At 35.3% G+C, this 24,957-nt stretch overlaps 1 protein-coding gene across 1 annotated transcript in view; it reads right to left on the bottom strand.

Moving 5' to 3' along the window:
- Positions 1–24,957, bottom strand: part of LOC107568412 (glutamate receptor ionotropic, delta-2-like) — a gene marked incomplete at its 5' end in the record, with an annotated part of 188,150 nt that overhangs the window by 136,108 nt on the left and 27,085 nt on the right. The window contains 3 exons of the mRNA XM_016254389.1: positions 2,233–2,394; positions 6,895–7,068; positions 13,696–13,749. Coding sequence (XP_016109875.1) covers positions 2,233–2,394; positions 6,895–7,068; positions 13,696–13,749 — 390 coding nt within the window. The remainder of the gene's footprint in view (positions 1–2,232; positions 2,395–6,894; positions 7,069–13,695; positions 13,750–24,957) is intronic.

Here is a 24,957-nt window from a genome sequence, read left to right as displayed (position 1 = left end):
TTTTATTGTTGTAATTCATTTATAGCATTAACAAGATGACCCGTTGAATTCTTTTTGGAGCCATGACTGATTGAATATATTTTTAGTCCAGTGCCTGCATATAAGATTAGTATTGACCAAGTTCAGAGGCTGTCATATATGCTTACTATGTTGTGTATTTTCAACAGTTTCAATATGAAAAATAACTTTTATATTGATTCAATGGATTTATTGCATTTTGGGGAAAAAAAACGTGTCATGGATTTATTGCATTTTGCGAAAACATTTTATAAAATGTTATAATAAATCTTTGAAAATCAAAATCTGGATTTGAATTTTTAATGTTATTATAACCTAAAGATGCTATGTGAAAGTTTGAAACAGAAAATAGTGGTTTTCATCTTGCCACTTTCTTGGTAAAGAAAACACATTTTTACTCAAATTAATCAAAATGGATTTATAGCGTTTTGGAACCAAACTCTTCATATGATAAAATTACTATGGTTTTGGATTAATAAGTGCAGTTACTAATAATATTATTATTGTTAATTTATTGTTTATTTCATGTTTATACACAATTGACAGTAAAGCACTAAGCTTGAGTTGGGAAGCTTACAAAATATATTTTATTAACAACAGTAACATGTGCAAAATCAAATTTTTAAGAAGAAAAGATATATATTGTACTCTTATTAAATGTACCATTACTCTCCTATAGTCCTATATGAAACTGACCAACAACTTGACCAACAAGTGATTATATGTGATTTAGTCGCAAACTGAAGAAAAGTTTGTTTTTCAAAGCACTTTGTGACGTTTTTTACTTCATACACAAAAAAAGAGCGAAACTCTGACAAAATCTGATTTCTTGATGATTTGATATTTTATAATAGTGATTTTAAAATTGTTATTTTATAATTTCAAAATATAAAGGAAAAAGTATAAATGAATGAGTAATAAACCAATAAGTGCTCCTCTGCTGCCATCTAAAGGTTAAAATGGTGATTTGTTGTATTTTTAAATTTTACATAAGGGTTTGTTCACGGCAGTATATTTATAACATTCAAATTGGATCATTTAGGAGCTTCAAAGTGCTGGAAACAGTTGTGTGAAATGCTTGTAAGTCATTGAAAATTGCTTGAATTTCTCTCTCAAAAGGTTGTACAAACCCTGAAATGAATAATGTAATAACATTTGACTATTTCTGTAACACCATGGTTACAGTTAGCATTAAAGCTTCTGGTTTTCTATGTCAGCGCCGTTTGATCTGTTTATAACAGAGATTTCTGTGCAGAATTCAAACGCTTCTCGCTGAATCTTCGTAGCGCTGTGCAGTAACAGCGTCCCAAAATCAACTTTAGTTCCTTAGTAAATCTGTTCTGAACTCGGACCAGCTTGTTTGCATTGTGATCCGAGCTGATAAACGGTCCGTGCTGCACAGCTCAAACGAGTAGCGGGATTTTGTTACGCTTTTGCTTCGTTTGCCATTTGATGTTTCTCATATAGAAATGGCAGCGTGAGTTGGTCGCGCCAGTGTGACCTCTCACAAAATGTACTCGCACTGGCAGAAGAAATGGTCACAAAAGGCGACCATTTGGTCGCAGTCTGGAGCCCTGAAATAAAATATTAATATAATTGTTTTTGTTACTTATACAATAATAATGTTAATAAAGGTAAATGTAAAAATGAAATATAAAGCACTAATAAAAATAAATGTTACCTATGACAGCTATAAATTCACAAATTATAAATCCAGTAACACTTTACTTAAAGCCTCTATGTGTGATGCATTATAAAAGTAGTTTTAATGCATTAATTATGCCTTGTAATATACCTTATAATGCATTGTACAATCTCATTAATAATTGTAACCATATATTATCAATTTATTGTTACACTATGTATTTTAAATTCAGTTATAATTATTTACAACAAGATATAATGTATTATAATGTACATTGTGAATAATTACAATGCATTATACCCTTTAATAACCATTTATAATGCATTATACATAAAGGCTTTAAGTATGTGTTACCATAAATGCTTTCAAGACTATGACTACTCAATTTCACAATCTATGTCTGAATAACTCTACCTTGGTAATAAGTTTAAATCAGTCGATTTTACAACAACAATATTCAATACTTCACAGAAAACCAAACGTTTAAGTTTGCAAGGCACATTTCTGTCAAGTAACCTGATCCTGGCCAGCAGGTCATGTTTATCGTAAAGTCCTGTACAGTACTGTACCTTCTTCACGGTATCCAGCATAGACTTGCCACCCTGCCAGGGTTTGGAGCCCTTGCGGATGCACGAAAGACTCGCCATGCTGTGCCATTTCCTGTCCTCCAGCTTCCTGTGGAAAGTGTTGGCCAGCAGCAGCACCGTGTCGTAGACGTAGCGGTTGGTGATCTGACAAGACGACAAAAAGCAGCAGGGAAACAAAGACACAAAAAGAAAAGGAACAGACGATGTGAGCACAGAAAGCCAGAGACACCAGATTAACATTCTCTTACAAGAAAACGATTTATGTCTGAGTGGGTACAGCTGGGATGAAAGGTCTCTACAGTGGAAATGACAACAGGCTGCACGCATTGAACGAACCCTGGAAGACAATGGAGTTTAATAAGCAACAGAAAAAAAACACACTTAATACCTGTCATTTCCAGCATGATACGCTTGACTATGCATACAAGCTTTAGTGTTCTTGTCTGACTTGGGACATCAATTGTAACCATACAATACATTTTTTATTTGGTCATCTTGGCATGGTTTTAATGTAAACTGTAAATTTTGTCTCAAGTAAATGTAAACAGGCGGGGCCAAAAATGGCTTTTTGTCAAGATATCAATATATGGAGTCTGTGTATTGTTTTGTAGCATACAGTAAATGCATACTGCTCTGTACCTATTCTGGGAAAATATAGGATACTCTTAATCTCCATCTGAAATGCATGACAACTGACATTTTAAACAAAATGTACGTACACTCTGTTCAAAAGTATGAGGTCAGTTTTTTTAAATTAATATTAAATACTGTAATATTTAATAATTTTATTCAGCAAGAACACATTACATTGATCAACCCTGACAGTAAAGACATTTTGGGCCAGATTTACTAACAGCTTGCGCCAGCGCAAACTGTCTTTTGGCGTTAAAATAGTACTGTCAGGATTTACTAAAGACGCGCAGTGAAGAATTGGCGCTGAAAAGTCATGGACACAGTTATTTTTTGCACCTGACCTTACTGAATATGCATTTGTAGGAGTTTCCCTTTCAGACGCAAAATTTATGGAAGGAGAGTATTAAAATGAATCACGCAACGTGGTCTACTACTGTTTGCACTCGTCAAATTACTGGCATTTGCGCCAATATATTACGCCCCAAAAAAGCATGTCTTAAAGCAGGTGGTAACTTGCGCTGCTCTTGGTAGATTGTGCTGGTCATTATGGAAATGATCTGGCTGCATCTGTGTTCTTTAATGCACGCATTGTTAGTAAATCACCTGGAGAATTTCCCCCTCCCATCGGCACTTTTATGGAGTTAATTTGCCCTGTTTAGTAATCTGGCCCTTATAGTGTTAGAAAAAATATATTTCAAATAAATGTTGTTCTGTTGAACTTTCTATTCAAAGAATCATGGGAAAAAAAAATCATGGTTTCCACATACTTTTTTTCAACATTAATAATAAGAAAAATTTATTGAGCACTAAATCAGCATATTAGAATGATTTCTGAAAGATCATGCGACACTGAAGACTGGAGCAATGGCTGCTAAAAATTCAGCTTTGTCATCACAGGAATAAATTACCTTTTAATATATATATATATATATTAATTTACAAAACAGTTTCGGTTAAAAAAATAAATAAATTAAAATATTTCACAATATTACTATTTTTACTGTATTTTTTATCAAATAAATGCAGCCTTGGTGAGAATAACAAACTTTTTCAAAAAGCAACCTGAAACTTTTGATTGGTAGTGAAAAAAAAAACTTGAAGAAATTAAAGGCCAAAAGCATTCAAATAGCAAACAACACTGTTACCTTAGATACGGTTCCGCATTATAAAGGACAATTGGCAACTTCACTCATACACAAGCTCTAACACATCGTGTGATGTCAGCACAAAGTAGAAAGTTAATTCCGCTCTGATTGATTGCACGGCTCTGATCTAGCCCGAGTGTCGTCTCCATTTTAATGAGAAGGTAATAAATAGAGTGAAGCGGTCATTAGGTTTCCAGCATTGTTTATTAACCCGCGCTGCTCCCGCATACTTGACACTGTATCGAGTGTCTGAGTAATCCCAACCATGTTGACAAATAGCTGAGAAAAACCTCTCGCTATCAACACAATCTGTTCAGGTAATCTATTCGCATACAGCCATAGCCTTGACAAAAATCTTCACCAGTAAACAGAGAAGCACAAAGGAAAGGCTATTCTAATTATGTTAGGAGTCACGCTCGGTTGGCTCAGGTATGAGGATGTAATGGCTTTGAGAGCCAACAAACTAACGGCCAATTACGCAGTATATATGTACTTCGACTTCAAAGCAGACTGGAGAATAAGAGGATGGAGTCGACAGGGATGACGCTCTCGTCTTATGTTTCTCGAGTTTTATCCTCCAGTTTTCAAGGGAATGGGCTTCGCCATCCCAACACAGAGCAGAAACACCGGTGCAGCTTGTGTTTACTCTTCCTGACTCCCATTAAACAACTCTTCGTATACCGAGAGAATGGGTGTACACAAAAAGAGCAATGACCCAAAGAGGCAGACTTGACAAGGATCCACAAGACTACCAAGCAACAGCGTCGAGCTGTGTGGCTTTTCTCCATTCGCTGTATTTTTCATCTTCAAGAGCAAAAACATAAAGGGCTTACTTATTGATTTATGTTTCATGCCTTGGACACAAAGTGCATTTTTGGGGTGGGCTGTTTTTTCGGGAAGGCTATTTCATGATATAGCATTTGCAGGAGGAGTCGAGACCACCGAAGCAACAAAGCTGCCACTGCCAAGGGGGTAAACAGACAAAGACGGGGTTAAATTCAGGGGGAGAAGATCGGCTGACCAGGGAAATCCATTAAGTCTATTTGAAGTGCAGGAGTTAGTGGGTCTCTCCAGGGAAGATGAGTGATCGGTGGTCTAAAGGGAACGGGAGGTGCAAAGGAGTATTCCAAAGGGAGGGTGGGATATATGTCGAGAAAGAGGGATGTGATACGCTTCAGTGCAGGGTAAAATAGGGTTGGACTCCTGAATACTGAGCAAAACAGAACCCTTAACATCAAACATGAGCTGCTTATACAGTATGCATTCAACATTACATGGAGAAGAGCACATGTCCCCTCATATCTCACATACTGAAAATAATGGCTGAATTACAACTCAATATTTTTCTAGCTTTTGATGAAATTCAATACATATAGTGGCCCCAAAAAGTATGTGGATACAAACAAAGTTCAAAATAACAACAATTACTCACTTAAAAGTGAATTTTGAGATCTAGCCTCATTTGTTTATTAATATTCTAAGAAATAGCAATATTTATATGTTTTTCTATAAAAAAGGTTTTAAAAACATTTTTAAACACAATTTCAACCAAAAAGCCATTGTAGCAAAGTATGAAAATTGTAAAAAAACAAACAAACAAACAAACAAAAAATCTTCAAGGCATGTTTTTACTACATATGTGTTATACATTAAAGTGTTTTTACTACATATATTATTCAGACTATTTAATCATTTTAATTTATGGATTGGAGAAGAGCACATGTCCCCTCATATCTCACATACTGAAAATAATGGCTGAATTACAACTCAATATTTTTCTAGCTTTTGATGAAATTCAATACATATAGTGGCCCCAAAAAGTATGTGGATACAAACAAAGTTCAAAATAACAACAATTACTCACTTAAAAGTGAATTTTGAGATCTAGCCTCATTTGTTTATTAATATTCTAAGAAATAGCAATATTTATATGTTTTTCTATAAAAAAGGTTTTAAAAACATTTTTAAACACAATTTCAACCAAAAAGCCATTGTAGCAAAGTATGAAAATTGTAAAAAAAACAAACAAACAAACAAACAAAAAATCTTCAAGGCATGTTTTTACTACATATGTGTTATACATGAAAGTGTTTTTACTACATATATTATTCAGACTATTTAATCATTTTAATTTATGGATACCAACATATAAGGCAATAAACATCAGTATTTACATACTACATACTGTATGTTTTTTATTAAAACCATGCAGAGACCTCTGTAAATTGATAACGCAAACTTTTCAACTTTAATGCCATTTTTGCTACTGAATTTTAAATCATAGAGATTATTAAAATATCTCTGTTGAACACATTTTCTAAAGACAAGACGGAATTGTGAAACTAATGTAATGACACATTATTTTGGTAAGTTAATGACCAAATAATAAAGGTATTAAAATCATCGTCCTGTTTTCTGAATATCAAAAATATCTCCTGGCCCTGCTGAAAATATATATATTTGCCTTGTCGCTACCAACATATACCCACGCAACTATGAATTCATATAGAGTAGGGCTTTTGAAAAAATCTGTATTGACATACCATGCAGTGTTTACCAGTAATGAATGTGGCTCAATACACAACACATCTGTTAATTTATGTTGTCTATTGTGTAAATTTACATGTGGGAAAATGCATTTAGTTGGATAAATAGTAGAAAACAGGAATGGCACCCACAGGCACAACTGAAAACCCAGCAAAACAAGATTGCTAATTTTCACATTGACATTTTCTAGTTTTCTAAGGAAGTTAGCTCAAAGGCTAATGATGACAGTTAATGGACACAATCAATAAAGGAAATGAAGGCAAATGATTCATGATTAATTTGAATGCATGAGTTATGAGTATGGGGGAATGAATCACACCTCTAACTTCTGTGCCTTTGGGTCTTTGGGGTCGCAGAGGGACGTGTTGATGCGGTGGTTGTTCTGGACGCAGCGCTGGCTGGTGTTCTGTGGGAGAAGGAAGGCCTGTCTCACCAGGGTCAGGCGACCTATAGACTTCATCACCAGCTCCTGCACATCCATGTCTGAAATCTCCTGCAGCACATGAGCGGAAAAACACAGAGAAAGAGAGAATCAGAGACAGAAGAAAATGGATTTTCCATGTGCAGTGATAAAAGAAAAAGCTTGCTGAGAAGAGCTTTTTTCCACACTTGACTGGAAAAGAAAGAGCAGAAGTAGGTCCAGGAAGAAATAACACAATCATGATTTTCAATTTAGCAAATAACCAACTATAACTTTGTCTCAAATTCGGACTGAGAGAAAGAAAAAGGGGTAGAGATTAAATAAGAAACAAAATGTTATCTTTTTAGGTTCCATTACTTGTTTTATCATCTTCCAAATATGTCTACATGAATCATATAGCAACAGAAATATTACTACCAGCTCTATAAACCTTTCATTTCTTCTGACTTACTGTACAGGTAACTGTAGATAACTAAGAAATATCATAATTGTAGACATTAAGATTCTATACTGGGAGAATTTTAACAGCAAAATATTTATTTAGCATGGACAATACAACAAAAAGATTAAAGGCTAGCTAACAAGAGAAAAACTTAATTACATTACCAATTAATTATATGCATACTAATAAGAAAATACAGTAATTGATTAACTTTATTAAATATCATATCTCAAAGTATTAAAAAAAAAGAAAAAAAGAACAGTACTGACCAGGGTCACGGAATAATGCAGGGCAAAAATGCCAACAAATGTATGAAAAATGCCCTAGATATTAAAAACATGAATGTAATGAAGCAATTATTATTATTTATTTTTTTTGTAAAACATTTGCAAATCTAGTAATGGATTTAACACAGATTATATAGTACAATCAAAAATAAAATAAAAAAATAAAATAAAATATGCTATATAAAAATATACTAGTTTAATATATAAAATATTTTTAGAACAGTGTTTGTTCAAATTAAAAATTATTTTTAATAAAATGATTGAAATGATGTGACATGGACAACACTGTTTTTATCTGGTGAAAAAAGCTCACCCAGGTTAAAGAAAGAAAGAAAGAAAGAAAGAAAGAAAGAAAGAAAGAAAGAAAATTTGTTCCAGTTAAACAAATACTGCTCCTTCATTATAAACACTGGTAAAACATTTGCAAATCTAGTAATGGATTTAACACAGATTATATAGTACAATCAAAAATAAAATAAAAAAATAAAATAAAATATGCTATATAAAAATATACTAGTTTAATATATAAAATATTTTTAGAACAGTGTTTGTTCAAATTAAAAATTCTTTTTAATAAAATGATTGAAATGATGTGACATGGACAACACTGTTTTTATCTGGTGAAAAAAGCTCACCCAGGTTAAAGAAAGAAAGAAAGAAAGAAAGAAAGAAAATTTGTTCCAGTTAAACAAATACTGCTCCTTCATTATAAACACTGAGTCCTGACACTAGTACTGACACACAAACTAAACAATCTTCACACATGGTTAAGTTTTACTTTTTCATCAAGTCAAGGTCAAATTCTCCACTCTCCAGTTAGCTAAAAATGGGCCCAATTTAAATACAAGAAACATAACTACATAAAAATCATCATTAGTATTACAATTATTCTCATGAATGGGTATTCAGAGCGCTGCCAAGAGGCAGAAAGACATGACCGCATACGCTCGTGTGTCCTTGTGCAGCCTTGGGAGGAACGATGGCTAATTTTAGCCCAAAGCCATCTTTTCTACAGACAGGCAGAATGAAGTGAGTGAGCTGGGAATGATGTGATGAGAATGGACAGGGAACGTCCCCCAGTGAAGGTAGACTTCAGAGCGGCCAAGCTGCTCCCTCTGACAGCCTTCACTTTTGAGTTTCATTCTCACCTGCAAAGCTGTGATTGCTGGTGACTGGCTCTCATGAAGTACGTCATTAAATCTGAACTTGTGGCACGCCGGCGAGGAACTTACTTAGAATGTCGAAGCCGTTCAGCCTTCAATAAGATTAAAATTAAAGTTGTCTACAATGCAACCTGCTCTCTGAAAGGTAATTTTAAGGTTTCTGATCGGACAAATCAAAATCTTGCCTGACGCACAGCTGAACACTGTCAAACGATGTTTGTGCCGCTGTTAATTAACGTGGTAAGCACGACGGAGGATAATCTAGGAGGCATCACGAGAGGGCACGCGAGGCCTTTATAGTGTGCTGCACAACTTTCAAGAGCAGAGAGGACATCATGCTTTTACAGACCTGAAAATACCAACACTGAGTGGCTTATTCTACCCCCGGATGACAAACGCAAAGGCCCTTGATGCTTAATTAGGAGCGCTAAATTAGAATGACACAAATATGAGCCTACAGGGTTATGGCCCAATTTTAGGGTTCAGGTTTTGGCAGCTGCTTGTTTTGTCCCCTATGAGTGCTGTCAAGTAAGGCCAACCACGAGCAGTGCGTGTCTATACAGAGACATGTCAAGGTAATGTCATGTGCCTTTGTGTTTAATATACATAAAGACATAAAACTTTCCTCAGATGCACTAAATGCTCCACCTGCCTAAACTGGTGTGTTCTAGAAAGCTGGCAGCATTAAAAGGTTATCTCAAAAAATGTATACGATCAGATAATGTGAGTCGGACAATTTTGAATACTAGAATGAGCTATTATAAATCAGACTAATTTTTTTGTTTTTGTTTTTTTGCCACAGTCCTCTTATAATGTTAGACAACTTATTTTGTTCCAGAAATGGTCATAATTATTTTTTTTTATAACTATCTCTATGACCCTTTGAATTATTTATTTATTTATTTTGCTGTTATGCCTTTAAATAGCAGCTGTCAATGCCCTGTTGCATGTGAAATGAGATACAGCCTCTGCTGAGTGGGCTGTTGCCAGTGCTCCATTCTTCAACGAAAGCTTCTTAGTATTGAGAAGATTATAATAAAATGTATCATTATTAAAACTATTAAAATGAAAATGAAAATAAATGAATTAGTAAGGATTATTTTGGTAATCGAGTAATCAGTCGATTATTCTGACGATTAATCGAGTAATTATAATGTTTTTTTTGTAGTAATAAAAATAGACCAAACAACAGCCTTTAAAATGACTTATAACACATATATAATAGCAATGAGGGAATGATAATTAGTTTAAAATAAATCATATGATTTTATACATGCATTTTAAACAAGCTAATGTATTATAATTGTTGTATTACAACAAATGCCTGCAGAGGGTGCCAACAGCCCGATGATTGTTTTACACTTTACTGCGCGACCTAATCCTTGTTTAATATTGACTAAACAACATTAAATTCAGGGGTCTCCAACCTTATTTCATTCGGGAGCTACTTTTTAAAAATGAAAGCGGCTGAGAGCTACCCATGTTACACAATACTTAAATCTCTTAAATAATCTATTAAAATGAAAATGAAAATAAATGAATTAGTAAGGATTATTTTGGTAATCGAGTAATCAGTCGATTATTCTGACGATTAATCGAGTAATTATAATGTTTTTTTTTGTAGTAATAAAAATAGACCAAACAACAGCCTTTAAAATGACTTATAACACATATATAATAGCAATGAGGGAATGATAATTAGTTTAAAATAAATCATATGATTTTATACATGCATTTTAAACAAGCTAATGTATTATAATTGTTGTATTACAACAAATGCCTGCAGAGGGTGCCAACAGCCCGATGATTGTTTTACACTTTACTGCGCGACCTAATCCTTGTTTAATATTGACTAAACAACATTAAATTCAGGGGTCTCCAACCTTATTTCATTCGGGAGCTACTTTTTAAAAATGAAAGCGGCTGAGAGCTACCCATGTTACACAATACTTAAATCTCTTAAATAATGTATCAATCCAAACTGTTATACACGGCATTGTTAAAATGTGATGGAAATATATATAAAAAAGTACTGATACACACTCTGTAATCATTTAACCAAGTTTTATGACAAAAGCCCCAAAAAAGTAGCAGCACTATGCACTTTTTGTTTGCATAAACAGTGAAATAAAAACATGAAAAAAAAACGGATTTTAAACTAACAAAACAATATTCATAACATGTTATCTACTGACATGTACTACATGTTCAAATACAGTTTTGACCATTTTTAAAAAATAAAATTATAACATTTTAGCCTTAAAATCTTTGTTTATTTTATTTTTTATAAAAAGGATGAGTCAGAATGATAAATTAAATTTTATCTGCTCCATACACAGTTCTACATAAACGAATGTGCACTCTAAAAATCTTCTGATAACAATTAAGGTAGCCTATTTTCCATCGGCTAAGATTTACAACAAAAATTTGGTCCGATTCTCGCATTGGTCTGAACAAAAATATGGCAGGCAGACTAAATGAATTTGTAAATCCAGTTTGATGGCAGATGGTGCTTATGAACTGCAGAACAGAGCTGTTTCCATGGTAACCTCTGTAAACAAAGCTGCGCTGGGCTTCTAAACACTGCTTTATTACGCATTACATGGAGGGAAGATGGAAAGCAAATGCAATCGAAACCTTTCTGAAGAGAGTCGGTTTCCTATTATGCATTCTTACAAATATTTCAATCATACAGTACATTCTATCATACACTGTAAAAAATGCTGGGTTAAAAAGGGACAAACCCAGCTATTGTTTTTTTTTTACCCAGCGGTTGGGTTCAAAACATCCCAACCGCTGGGTCAAAACAACCCAATAGCTGGGTTTGTCCCTTTTTAACCCAGCACTGGGTTATATTTAACCCAGCATTTTTTAGAGTGTTTAATTTCCCTCAGCAGTCTGCCTTCAGTCATGTTTTCACACAAAACAAAACTTTTCTTTGCGTGTTGTGTCTGCGTGAGACTCTAAACTTTGATTAAAGCTGTGCAGTATTTACTGTGATTCAAATCACGATAATCAAATATGGGTCTAAATTATTTAAAATAATGACAATTAAAATATGAAACCTGATAATTAAAATAACCTCATGGCCGATATGTCAAGTATGTCTTGGCGAGCTACTTCCAGTCAGGCCACGAGCTACTGGTAGCTAGCGAGCGACGTGTTGGAGACCCCTGATTTAATTCAAATTCCCACTTAATCTTAAATATTTGGCCATTTCTTAAAGACAGAAATGCTACAGCCACTGTAATTTCTTGAATATGTGGATATCAAAACGTGTAAACTCGAGATGGTCCTCACTGCAGAACACAAGATCCAGGGGGCGTGGTTGGATCCAGATCCAACTCTTCCCACCTTACATATACCTAAACCTACCTGTCTCCACCCCCTGATCCCTAAACCCACCCATTTCCACCCCTAAACCTACCCATCTCCACCCCTTAACTTACCAATCTCCACCCCCTAGATGTGGATCCAACCACGCCCCCTTGGATCTTGTGTTCTGCAGTGAGGGGCTACTGGTAAACTCAGAGCGAGGGTTTAAACTTTTGTTTTGAATTTGCGATGAACAGTTAGCATATTGAGAAAGATATTGATGTATTCTCCTGTGTTTGCATAGGTTTATAAATGATTTACCTTACAAATCTGATGAAATGGCAAACGTTGTGTTCCCAGATGAACGTTATAATAAGCCCAAACTCACAACAATATGCAGAGATGGAGTTTGAGACGCTCCACACATGTAAATGATAACAGTTTGTGTGGAGCAGCATTTATTTACTGTAAATGGAGCCGCTCTGACACACATGTACAGAGCCTACACGCATGTAAATAATTCAAGCGCATATATTAAACCTGCATTGCATATATTTATTTAACTGAATCGTAGCGTTTGTGAATTCACAATAGCATTATTCTTTATTATGTTTTTAAATGGGTCTAATTTATCATGCAGTCTTGGAAAATGGTTTAATCTTGCGTTTCATGGATTCTCATCCGTGGAAAGCGCCACTTCTGGTATTTTGGCGGTTATTCGGCATGTCCAAAATCCAATCGAGGATTTTTTGAATTGAATTGAATCAGGAATCGTGACATTTGAGCCACTTTTCCCTAACTTTGTAAATATGTGCAGAGCAGCTGGTGTCGCACACAGACAGGAACAGTAAATGTTTGATGAACGTTCCCAAATTTTACACCAAGTCAGTTCTTCTAGCCATAGAAATACCAGAATCTATACAAATCCATAAACATGACTGGGTAAGCCTAGTTTCTGAACATCGAATCTAGCCGCTATCAAAATGTTGTAAAGTTCTTGCATTGAATTTCAATACATGGTATTTTTGGACTGGGGAGTGAATTTGTCACAGTAGCTACAATTTAATAGTGCACTGAACTCTATTATTCAAAAAGACCAAACTGATTTATATGGCCATTTTAAATAAAACCAGAGAGATTAATAGAGGTTACCATAGAGAGTGACTTTTAAGTTATTGAAATAGCTATAATTCAGGCAGATGGGCTCAAGGTCTGTATCTTCATTGTCTTCTTGTCGCAGGATCATTTTGGAAAAATGGTTTATTCGTTAAGGAACGCGCTGAAATATTTTAGAGCTCTGCTCCCATGCTTGCCAAATCTAATTTAAATCATTGAGCTATAATTTGTTCTTATCTGGCCACCTTCATCAGGCTCCAAATGAGCCCTTGTCCGCCTCTCACTAACACAATAAAGATATAAAGATGCAAATATATTCAAATGTGCTTACAGAAAGAATAAACTAGATTTCTCACAAAATAGCTAAAGAACCCACCTCATTTATGATGATCCAGTGACAGTCAAAAGCCACAAGATTTGTTTCCACCACCTAGAGAGAAAGAAAGAAACATTTAGCCAATTAGAAACTGAATAGTTTGGAAGGGAGTAAGTTGAACTGTCATTTATTATAAAAAGCAATGACAGCTGCAGGGTTTCTGCTGAACTAAATGATTGCTCATCAAAGGTTTAATAGTGGACAAGTCGAAGGTTTATGAAATTTGACATCTATAACAGAGGCATTTAAGTATCCAAACAGTATTAGAGCCTGTAAATATATGTTGTAAACTCTGTCTGTCTCCATATGTATCTTAAACTACACACTGTTCCTCCCATTGTGTCCCATCTTTGGTTCTCTCTCTTCACACAAACACGATACAAAAACATAGTACCCTTCACCAATGTTTCTCCTGCCCACTGTACCAGCACTGCATTTCATTAACCATAATTGTGTAGGTGACTTAATGTGGGTGTCATAAAACATTTTGGTCATAAACAAAAGGAACACCTGGAGAATTGACGGCTGAAGCAGCGCTAATAGTGTTTTAATCTTCCACAAACACCTAATAAAACTTTATAATTACAAAAGAGACAAGAGGAATACAATTTTCCATCAACTGGTACAAGATGGCAGTACTTGACAAACAGAGCTCAGCGGGCTTTATGCTGGGGGTCTTCATCACTTATTGTTAAATAGGAGAGACTGGGGAGTGTTGTAACATTTTGCCCTTTTGTTGTTATTATTATTTTTAATATAAAATTACCATATTTATCTGCAACAAATTAATTAAGAATATGTTAATTAGTGTCAAGTGCAAGCGTGGGTGGTAACCCAAAATAATTAATTGTAATAATAAATGTACTTTTTAAAGGAAAAAAACTAAGCCATTCCTAATCACCACCATTGATCCCATTTAATTTCTAAATATTTAATTCAAAGTGATTGCAAAACTGCAAATTTAACAGACAAATGTATTAGTTTTACATTTTTCATAATACATTCAGGGAACGAGGGTTACCATACGTAACCGAGACGTTATGTCTGTTTGTGGGTTTTAGAAATATTAAACCAATGAATAGCATTCAAAGACCTGGTGACTAAGCCTTGTAACTTGGATCCTCAAACTGTCAGCGAAACCACCCACCTCCTTTTCGATTGATACGCCGCGCACAGTCTGGAGGTTGTAGACAGATCTCTGCTTCTTAAAGGGGTTATATGATGTGATTTCAATTTTTCCTTTCTCTTTGGAGTGTTACAAGCGCTTGGTGCATAAAGAAGATCTGTAAAGTTGCAAAGACCTCTGCCTACAACCAATTTCTAATTGAATTAAACTGGAAGTGTTACAGCACTCTCCAGTCTCATCTGTACTAAATGCCATATGTAATCATTAGCTCAGTAAGTGATGTTGAAGTTTCCTTTGAAAATGCTAAGATCAGCTTGATATGTTAGCAAGATTGAGAAAAAAAAGTACATCACAACCTCTTGACACCGAAACAAGAGTAGACATAAAGTGGCCACTGTTATTAATTACATGGTCCAATCATTTTGATGTCTAAGGCTTTGTGAGGTCATTAAAGTGGCTCATGAAAAGTGTGCGTGGCTCAAAGCAGTTGTGTATATACAGTCAAAAGTTTCGAGGCAGATGGCTGAGCTTAATTAAAGCATTGGCTTAACATCTACTAGACCAAGATGAACCTCTAAGGCTTGTCTTAATGCCAAGAAAAAGTTCAAGGTTGTTACAGAGTGTGCTTGACCCGAACAAATATGCGTCTTTATTAGACATGGTAAAAGGCTAAATATTTGAGTGGCTGCATCCATGCAGTTTTTTCTGTTAAATATGTAATTAAAGTTGATGGTGAGAGGTATGCTGTCCATTGCCAAAGAGGAAGGTATTGATTCTGGCAGTGAGCTGAAAGTTTGCACAGACGAGATTGAGATGCTCACACAGAAATCTAGGAAAATCCTCAAGCAAAAGATCTGTCCAAGTTAAACAGAGCCATCCCCTGGGCAGAATCAGGCTCAGGAAATTAGTAAACAGACCTACATGTCTGATGTTCCTTAAAGGCATAGTTCACCATTTCGACTCCCTCATGTCATTACAAACCTGCATACCTTACTTTCTTTCTTTTATTAAACACAAAAAACCTTAAAGAATGTACTGTGAATGGAAAATGGACTGCCAAGATCCAAAATAACCATATAAACAATATAAAAGTACCATAATAACATCATAAAAGTAGTCCATCCACCTCATCCAAGCACTATATTCCAAAGTATTCTGAAGCCATTTTATAGCTTAATGTGAGGAACAAGTCCAAAGTTCCAAAGTTCAGTCTTTATTCACACTCTATATTGCACAATTAGGCTATTTTGTGTCAGTTTTGATATCACTGACTTCATGAAAATGAAACAACGAGAACTAATGGGGCTTGGTATCAAAAGCATCAAATTATATTCTGTGTTCATACAGCTTCTACAACTTTAAATGGGAAGATTATAATTGAATATCATTGGAATCCAAGGATTCTAGAATTCTATGAGGATTTCAAGTTGGTCATGTGAATTTGCCGCACTGACCAACAGAAATCCGTTCATCTGAAAGTGACTTCTGAGCTGCACTTCATATATCACTACACTATTGACAATAGACAACGGGCTTCAGATATTTTGTGACACTCCTTCACACAAAGCTGTTGTATCAGAACACTTGGAATACAGTGCACGACTTCTTCTACAATACATTACTGATTTTTTATCCTTTTTTGAAGCCAAAAAAGAAGCATAATTGGTCATTTCAGTGACAAAACTTTTAAAATTACTGTCAAATTATGAATATCTGGGAATTTGGGAAATTGCTGTTGAGCTGCAGTGACAACACTGAATGACAGTAGGTTGACGTAAAGTCTTATGCCTGCGAGCTCAAAGCCCGCAATCACTCAGAGACGCCCACTCTTCCGAAGTGCTGTCAGCTTTAAATCTACCGAGAATTAGGAGGCCATGTGAATTTACATCCAGATTGTGGTTTTGAGTTCCCCATTGAGAGAGTACTATCACCTCAGTACTAGAGGTCTCCACCTGCATTAATGTGAAAACCCAGCGAAGAATAAGCAGCTACTGTTAACCACAATCACACATCTCTTTCATTTCCTTCCTATTATTCCTTTTCTTTGCTTTCTAATGAGCCAGAGTGGTTGCGGCATGCCTTTAACAATTCACAAATTAGAAAAAACACATCTTCAAGGAGACACAGTCAAGTTCTATCCACTTTCAAATACAAGCAGTTGTTTAAATCATACGGTGAAAGCAATGTCCTTCAACCAGGTGCTTTCACAGAATGATGATTATTGTTATTATCTCATATTTTCCACCTGACTGAGCCCTGGACGTGGAAGGTGAGATGGCGTGTATTCATTAAAGAGAGCCAAAGGGTGAGATGACCAGAATTAGACGTGAACTTTGACATTCACCAACCGCACAAAGATACCTCCACACCACCTCTTTTTACCTCGTAAGTGACCCAACGAATCCAAATGAGAACTTAAAACTTTGCCAAGAAGTTTTAGCTTCTATGTTAAGATAGAATATTTTAAACTTCATATTCATCTTATAAATGTATTTGCAGGGAAAATGGATTAACTGATTCATAATTATGCCAAATGTAATGTAAATGTAATGATAAAAACACCTCTAACATCTTGTTAAATTAACTCTAGATTAAATATTTATCATTTAAAGGGGTCATATGATGTTGCTAAAAAGAACATTATTTTGTGTATTTGGTGTAATGAAATGTGTTTATGTGGTTTAAGGTTCAAAAACACATTATTTTCTACATACTGTACATTATTGTTTCTCCTCGATTTTTACAAATGCTGGACACATCTGAATATTTGGGTTGAACTGTTCTGGAACAGTGTCCTCTTTTGGAAGGCCAAACAAAGTAGTTTCGCTTTCGTAACGAAACACACAGCGTCTTCATGACATGGCGGCGGTGGTGGCAGCAACAATAAAGTTACGCCTTCTTTCTTTGCGTGAACATTTGGGCGGCATTATGCAAATCTTCCCACACAGTGACGTAGGCATGTGGAGGCGTGTTTAAACGAGGCGTTTTAGGAGGGCGTGGACCAGTCTTAACTTTTATAAAGAATATCTCTTTGGGTTTGAGACTTTAGTCTTTGCAACTTTAGGGATCTTACCTATTCACGAACAGCTTGTAACACTCCACAGAAAAAGGAAAACCTGAAATCGCATCATATGACCCCTTTAACACAATTTTCAACAAAGGGGATCCTTAACCCATCTACTTACAGTATACCATTTAGCATATTTCTTAAAAAAAGGCACTATTTGTGTACTACAGTTTATGGTTTATTCTTAAAAAGTTTACAGTGTGCCAATGCCATAAGATTTATTATTATTATTATTACTATTATTATTATGAAAGCATACTTTTATTTAGGAAGGATGCATTAAACATATAAATATTACAAAATACATCTAAATATTACAAAATATTTCTATTCAAATAATTGCTGTTCTTCTGAATTTTCTATTCATCAAAGAATCCTGAAATATGTATCAACTAAAACATTGATAATATTATTTGTTGAGCATCAAATCAGCATATTACAATGATTTCTGTGGATCATGTGACACTAAAAAAATCAGCTTTGCCATCACAGGAATAAATGTACATATATAAAATATATATAAAAATAATTTTTTACAATACTTTTTTTTTTTTTACATTACAAAACATATTTCACAATACTACTGTTTTAGCTGTAGTTTTGATTAACTTAAATGCAGCCTTGAAGTACAAAATACTTCTTTCAAAAATGTTACTGACCCCAAAATCATTTTTAGAATATTTAACTGTTTTTACCGGATAAGAAGACAAACATAAAAATTATTTTCATTCAAATGACCCATTTTAAACTTTGGAATATCTATTAATGATTCAATGTAATGAACTCTTACATAAGAAATGGAATCTCATTGTAACAGCTTAATAACTGCAAAACAAGACTTTTGCTTCCTGTGCATTTATCATTTAGCATAGGCTATTATTATGGATTATGAGATTACTATGAGCTGTGAAAAAATTCAATTTTTGCTCTTGGCAAAGTTGACAATACAAGATCTCATAGACAAAACAATCTGTGCTACTAACCACGAACGCCGTATGTGACAGCAAAAGAGATCCGGTAGTTTTCTGCGCTGATTAATTCCTCAAATGGCACATTATTCTTCATAGTGAATTCCAGCATGTTATGTACTTAGCTCACACTTGCTCGAGCATGAGCACTTTAAATACATCAAAACTATTATGTGTCACAATTGCCATTTTGCTTTAATGTCAGCCAGCCTCACTGTGAGCTGCGGCTTTAGTCATGTATAATTCCTCCACTGTGGGGAGTCTGTCAGGAGGGTGGCCCATCTCACTGCTGTAGTGTGACTTTTTACAACACACACCGCCACTGACACACACTTATCATGCCATCATCTCTGAGGGTGCAGCACTGTGATGAACGCACACGGCAACACACAAACAGGCACATACAGAAACACTCAAACTTGTTCAAGCTTCGTAATTATGCCACTTGTGTCTCTGATAACACAGGGACAGTCTAAATTGGATGTGGGTATGCTGTGAAATCATAATCACATAATCATGGAGAAAAGAAAAAAAAAGGATATACAAAACAAGCCAAGCTTTAAACGGCTATAGTCACGACACAAGGTTTCAAAACACACTTTATGGAATCTCATTGGATATCATCAGAATCATATTAAAGTCTTTATAAAGTCAACACAAAATCAAAATGGACCCCGTTTACTTTCTTAATGCACATTAAGGTCTTAATGTGAACGATTCATTGGTGCATGTTATTCCAAAGACAAACAAAATGTCATAATCTTCACTCAAAATGTAATAACTTGCTCTTCTTTTCTGAGTAATGATCAGCCATAGCCAAATAGCTATTTAGCCATCATTATAGCAAACTTACTGTACATTTGATCTGGCTCCATTCCTGACAGTTTTTTTCTTTGAATAAAGTTTTACTTGGCCAATACATTATATTACAGGAGAAAAAGGTGGTTTGAAATCTAATTAAAATCTGATTTTTGATAATGCCTCTTGGTCTGAGTGAAGAAATAATTTTTTTTTATTGATTTTTTTTTTCTGATTTCACTGCCCTCATTCAAAATATATATTTAAAAACCCATTAGAAATAAATGGCAAAACATCTATTCAAGCATTTATTCTATACAAAGTCTGAACCACACAGGTTTGAATGAAAGTGACTGCGGTCTCAACACAAAATAAATCTGATCTGACCACATATAACTTGCAGAAACTAAACTAAACTAAACTAAAATAATAGATTTAGTGACATTAGCTTCCGCAAAGGCTTTAATTGGGTGGGTGGGACTATTTGTTTGTCCAAACAGCAGAAGACAGGGAAACATGTTTGAACTTCAGTTTGGTACTACTAATGCAATTCATATCAGGATAATTTATACAACACAAACAGAGCAAAGTATGTTCTTATAAGGAAACAGGTCAGAAGCCTCTCGTTTGCGAGGACAATGGCTTTATCCTTCTCGCATCCCCCCTTAAGCTTAATTACCCTGAACTGCCTGTATAATTCCGCCCTGATCTCATTGTAAATATGCTGCTGATTTACTGTAGCTATAAACCGGTGCTCTGGCCTCAAGGGCGAGCCAGAGCAAACACATGACAAGCATCAGGGTGTCACGACAAAGAGCAATCTTTCAGAGCTATTGATCACTCGTGTTTTAATAGATTAATACAGTATAATCAAGCTTCTGCACTCTTGACAAATCAGCTGAAACAGCAAGCCTGTCTTTGCTGAGTCTTGCTTAGTTTAAGTGACAGGATTTCCCATATTCCTTTGCCCGAGCAGTCATCTTTGCAGCTCCTAACATGAAATAATTATAATGTAGTCAAATAATTGCCTCACAGGCTCATGTGTTGACAGCAGAGGCAAGAAGCTGTAAGTCATGGAAACATGGAAGTCATTTCTCTCCATTACCATGTTTGATCCACACTAAGCAAAATGTGGAATAAGTACGACGGCAGTAGATAACTACAAATTTTTCATTTGATTTTTACTCTGAACACCCACATTGAATTTATGAAAAGGTCAGAGCTAGTTACTTTTTATTTAAATCAGGGCATGTCCTCAAACAAGTATGACAGCTTTTTAGTATAATAATTATTACATAAAATGACATACACACATGCATACACGCTTACATACATACTGTACATGCATGCATAAATGTCTGAGAATAATCTTCTAACAGGATGAGATTGAAAGAAAAAACTCTTTTAAGATTGTTGATATATTTTGAGCAAGTTGATATATTTCGAGAATAGTCAAAATTCCAACATTCCAACATGGTATTATGAGACTAAACCTGCAATGAGACTAAAAGAGTTATGAGACTAAAAGTAACCTAAAAATTAAATACATAAAAGTAAAATAATAATGCAAAAATATACATAAAAGCAACTTTAAAAATGGGACATACTGTACTTCTAAAATGTTTTTCATGTTAAGGGTTTTAGAAGAATGTCTTATTGGATGCTAATTTCCTTGCAAATGTATTCCTATAATCTCATAATGCTACTTTATTTTTAGAACTTTTGCTTCATTCTCAAAATATTACTATTTTATTTTTGCAATGGCTTTATTTTTAAAACTGCATGATTTTGTTCTCGTAAAAGGTCTAGAATATAACTAATATTCTCATTCATGTGTATAAAAAAATGAATAAATTAAGTAATTTTTTCACTTTTTTTATTTAACATGGCACTAATATGCAGTTGTAAACAAAAAGTTGACTTACAAGTAACCCTTTCTCTTCCTCTACACAAAATGTGTGCAGTACAGCCCTAATAGAGTCGCTATGGCTGTAATTTCACTCTTTGTGAGAAGATAACTCAACTCACCTCTATCAATGTCCCTGTCAGAATTACTTCAAGGTTTTACGAGCCTGAATGTTGTTATAACTGATGTTTGTTCTCAACACTTTTAAAAATAAAGGTTCTTTAATGCTATCTATGATTCCATGAAGAACCTTTAACATCCATAGTGGAAAGGGGCTCCTCAGATTCTCAAAATGTTCTTCAGACTAAGTAAAAATGGTCCTTTATAAGAATTGTTCAATGAAAGTCTCTTCGGGGGAACCCAGAAAGGTTAACTCTTCTGTATGGAATTGCTGCAAAACTCCCCTTTTGGGACATTTATTTTTACAAGAGTGAAAGAACAGGCATTTATGAGAGAGCGAGAGAGAGAGAGAGAGAGAGAGAGAGAGAGAGACAGAGACAATCTGCCACCCTGCAATATGTGGAAATGTCCACAAGCCACCATTCACTCAGGGCTCAGTTTCTCATTAGGGGCTCAAAAGTAGTCGACTGTTATCCCACATCCCATAAAATCATCAGATGTTGGTTCTGTTTCATTATTCCCTGTGTAACAACCTAGTACACTTGCACCACTCAAAAACACCACTTCGAATAATCAAGAGCTCCCTTTATAAGTGCAGTAGTTCAGTCCGGTCCCCGTGGTCTCACGACAGAGCACTCAGTGAAAGCGTGTCGCCTCTCTCTTCCCGGCAAAACCGCATTAATCCAACATTCAGCAATCTGCCACAAGAGGAAGGTCCCCAGATATCATCTTACACTCCAACAGAGTGCTGTTTGCACCTGGCCGACGGTGGCAGCAGCAAAATATGATGGGTGGTGACAATGCAATCGTGACCTGGTGTGTGACCCCTGCATGGGTCTTTGTGCATTGGGTAATGGGACCACAAGCAGGAAGAGGATTATGGGAGTAATCCAACCACTGTAAGCTTATCAGCACATACCATGTTTGTGTCACTATTCATCAAGCTCCTCTTTGGGAGACTTGCAGCATTAATAGCAAAGAAATAAATGAAAATACATGGCATTGAAATAAGACTGTCCCCGAGGCAACCGGCACAAAACTACAAGTAAATCCAATGCAAATTCCAAACGAGGCAGGACATTTTTCGGTTTGAAGGAGCACAGGCTTTCCATCTGTGAATTGAAAAGTTGCTGATGGTGGTAATTATCGTTAGAATTTCATTAATCCATATCATCCCTGTGAATCAATAACAACCGATGACATTTCGGATGCTGTTGCCCATACAAAAATAAATATGTACCTAAATAAATGTAAATATATCTTTCGTCATTCTGTCGGAAAATGGTCTGCGGCAGTTCCATCTACATCAAGCGAAAATTTATGAATTTACAATGCACTTCTTCTCTCACCGTCGCAGACGACTTAGTTGCGAGCTTCCCATTTAAGTAAAGTGCATGAATTAAGGAGAAATACTAGCGCGAGTAATTTCATTCTTCATCCTTCATTCCACTTTAATCAAAAAAGCCAGCACTAGCTGTGTTATCTATTTTCCAAAGACTGCTTTATGGCAGCCTGTTTGCCCATTCAACAGGACTCCCAGGGTGATATATTGTTTCCACAGACCCATGTAAAAACGGCTGAGCTCTTTGCGACTGAAATTAAACACAATGTAGAGATAATTTGATTTGAGTTGAGAAAATGGCCAGCGTAGTGTAATTGGCCATGTAATGTACGGGAGCGACTCGGAGGATGTGGCGAGCAGCAGCGGCGGCGGCGCAAGAGTTGTAAATAATCCATCATGCGGGCTGAAACACTCTCCAGCTGACAGCCGTGGCCATCCACCCTGATAAAAAAGCTGACACGTCAATCAATGCCTCCACCCCATCTCCAAGAATCATCTCTGCTCGTAACAGCCACTGCCACTTGGCCCGGTGATCACGCGAGGATGAGGTTGCCGGCCCTCGTGCTATAAACACAAGCCTTTGCTCACACAGCACTGGATGATTTACTGATGTTTCAGCATTATGTAAAGGAAGTCTTTTTTATGCAACAGCAACAAAGTATTGCGTTAAATAAACAGGGTTTTTGATAGACATGATGATGATGACGATGAAAATTTTAGTACTCATTGTCTGCGCTTTCATGGCTCAGAAGATTCAGAGTTCTCAATTATGTTTCAATTAAGCTAAAGTGTGTCATTTTTATTAATGTTAATATACTTTTTCCTCTCCTAGCTTAATAAGCAGACTCTAATGTTTGTAGGCTGACTTCTCCATAGTGTGTAAACATTATGCTATCAAACATTGCTCTTTCTGAGCATCCTGACTAGCAAGGGCACAGTTTGTGGGGGGGATAGGGGGTTATAACTCCCCCCAATAACCAAAACTAGCAAGTCCAACCCCCAAATGTTTATACCATGGTTAATGGAAACCTTGAATCAGGCTATTAATTAATTATTTGAATCGCTTTTATAAGAGCTAACTTTATGTACGAACCAAACGAATCAGTTCTCAACACAATATAAGTGAAGCACAGTTAACGAGCGTCGCGCAAATCACCAAATACTCTGTGCGCGTTCACCGGCGTGCTCGAGAAGTGTGATAAGATTTGCGCAAGCCATTCTTATCACGAAGCTGATGGTCAAATATGTGATCTACTTGAATTATTTAGAGAAACAGCTACTTTAAAATGCTATGTAGAAAGTCGAACAGTATCTAAAAAAGGCAAATAAACTAAAAAAGACTGATGAAAAGAGGAGAAAACAGTATTGAACCAGCACATATATTAAAATATTTTTACTCATTACCACCTTTACTGCAATGAATTCATCACGTTTTATTGTAGGCTTGTTTATTGTGTAAAATTTAGTCTAACTTGTTGTAGAATTTATATTAGATAATCTGTTAAGAGAAAAAAATTTTCCTCATAGATTTATATTACAACTGTGTCATGTTGTAGCTATTGGTTCTAAATGTGCAGGCAGTTGTTTCTGGTATATTGATTAATTTATAAAAAAGTCATCATTGGCCTGGTAACGATTAATAGGCTGGTCTTATTATAACAAATGCTACAGTTAGGAACTATGGTTCACGGCCTTCAGATATTCCAAAAGATGGCATAGATTAAATCATTAAGAGCCTCATGAACTGTTATTAGAGTAATAAATAAACAATATCAATACACGAAAATGTTAAATCAGATTAACTTCCCATGGCACGTTGAATTAGAACAATTCTGTCAAACTGTAGCCTATAAGTGACTAAATAATATAAAATACATTACATGTATATATATATATATATATATATATATATATATATATATATATATATATATA

Source organism: Sinocyclocheilus grahami, unplaced genomic scaffold (genome assembly GCF_001515645.1).
Source record: "Sinocyclocheilus grahami isolate Dianchi unplaced genomic scaffold, SAMN03320097.WGS_v1.1 scaffold1241.1, whole genome shotgun sequence".
Lineage (NCBI taxonomy): Eukaryota > Metazoa > Chordata > Actinopteri > Cypriniformes > Cyprinidae > Sinocyclocheilus > Sinocyclocheilus grahami.
The sequence above is the reverse complement of the archived record's forward strand: the minus strand, read 5'-3'. Positions and strand labels throughout refer to the sequence as shown.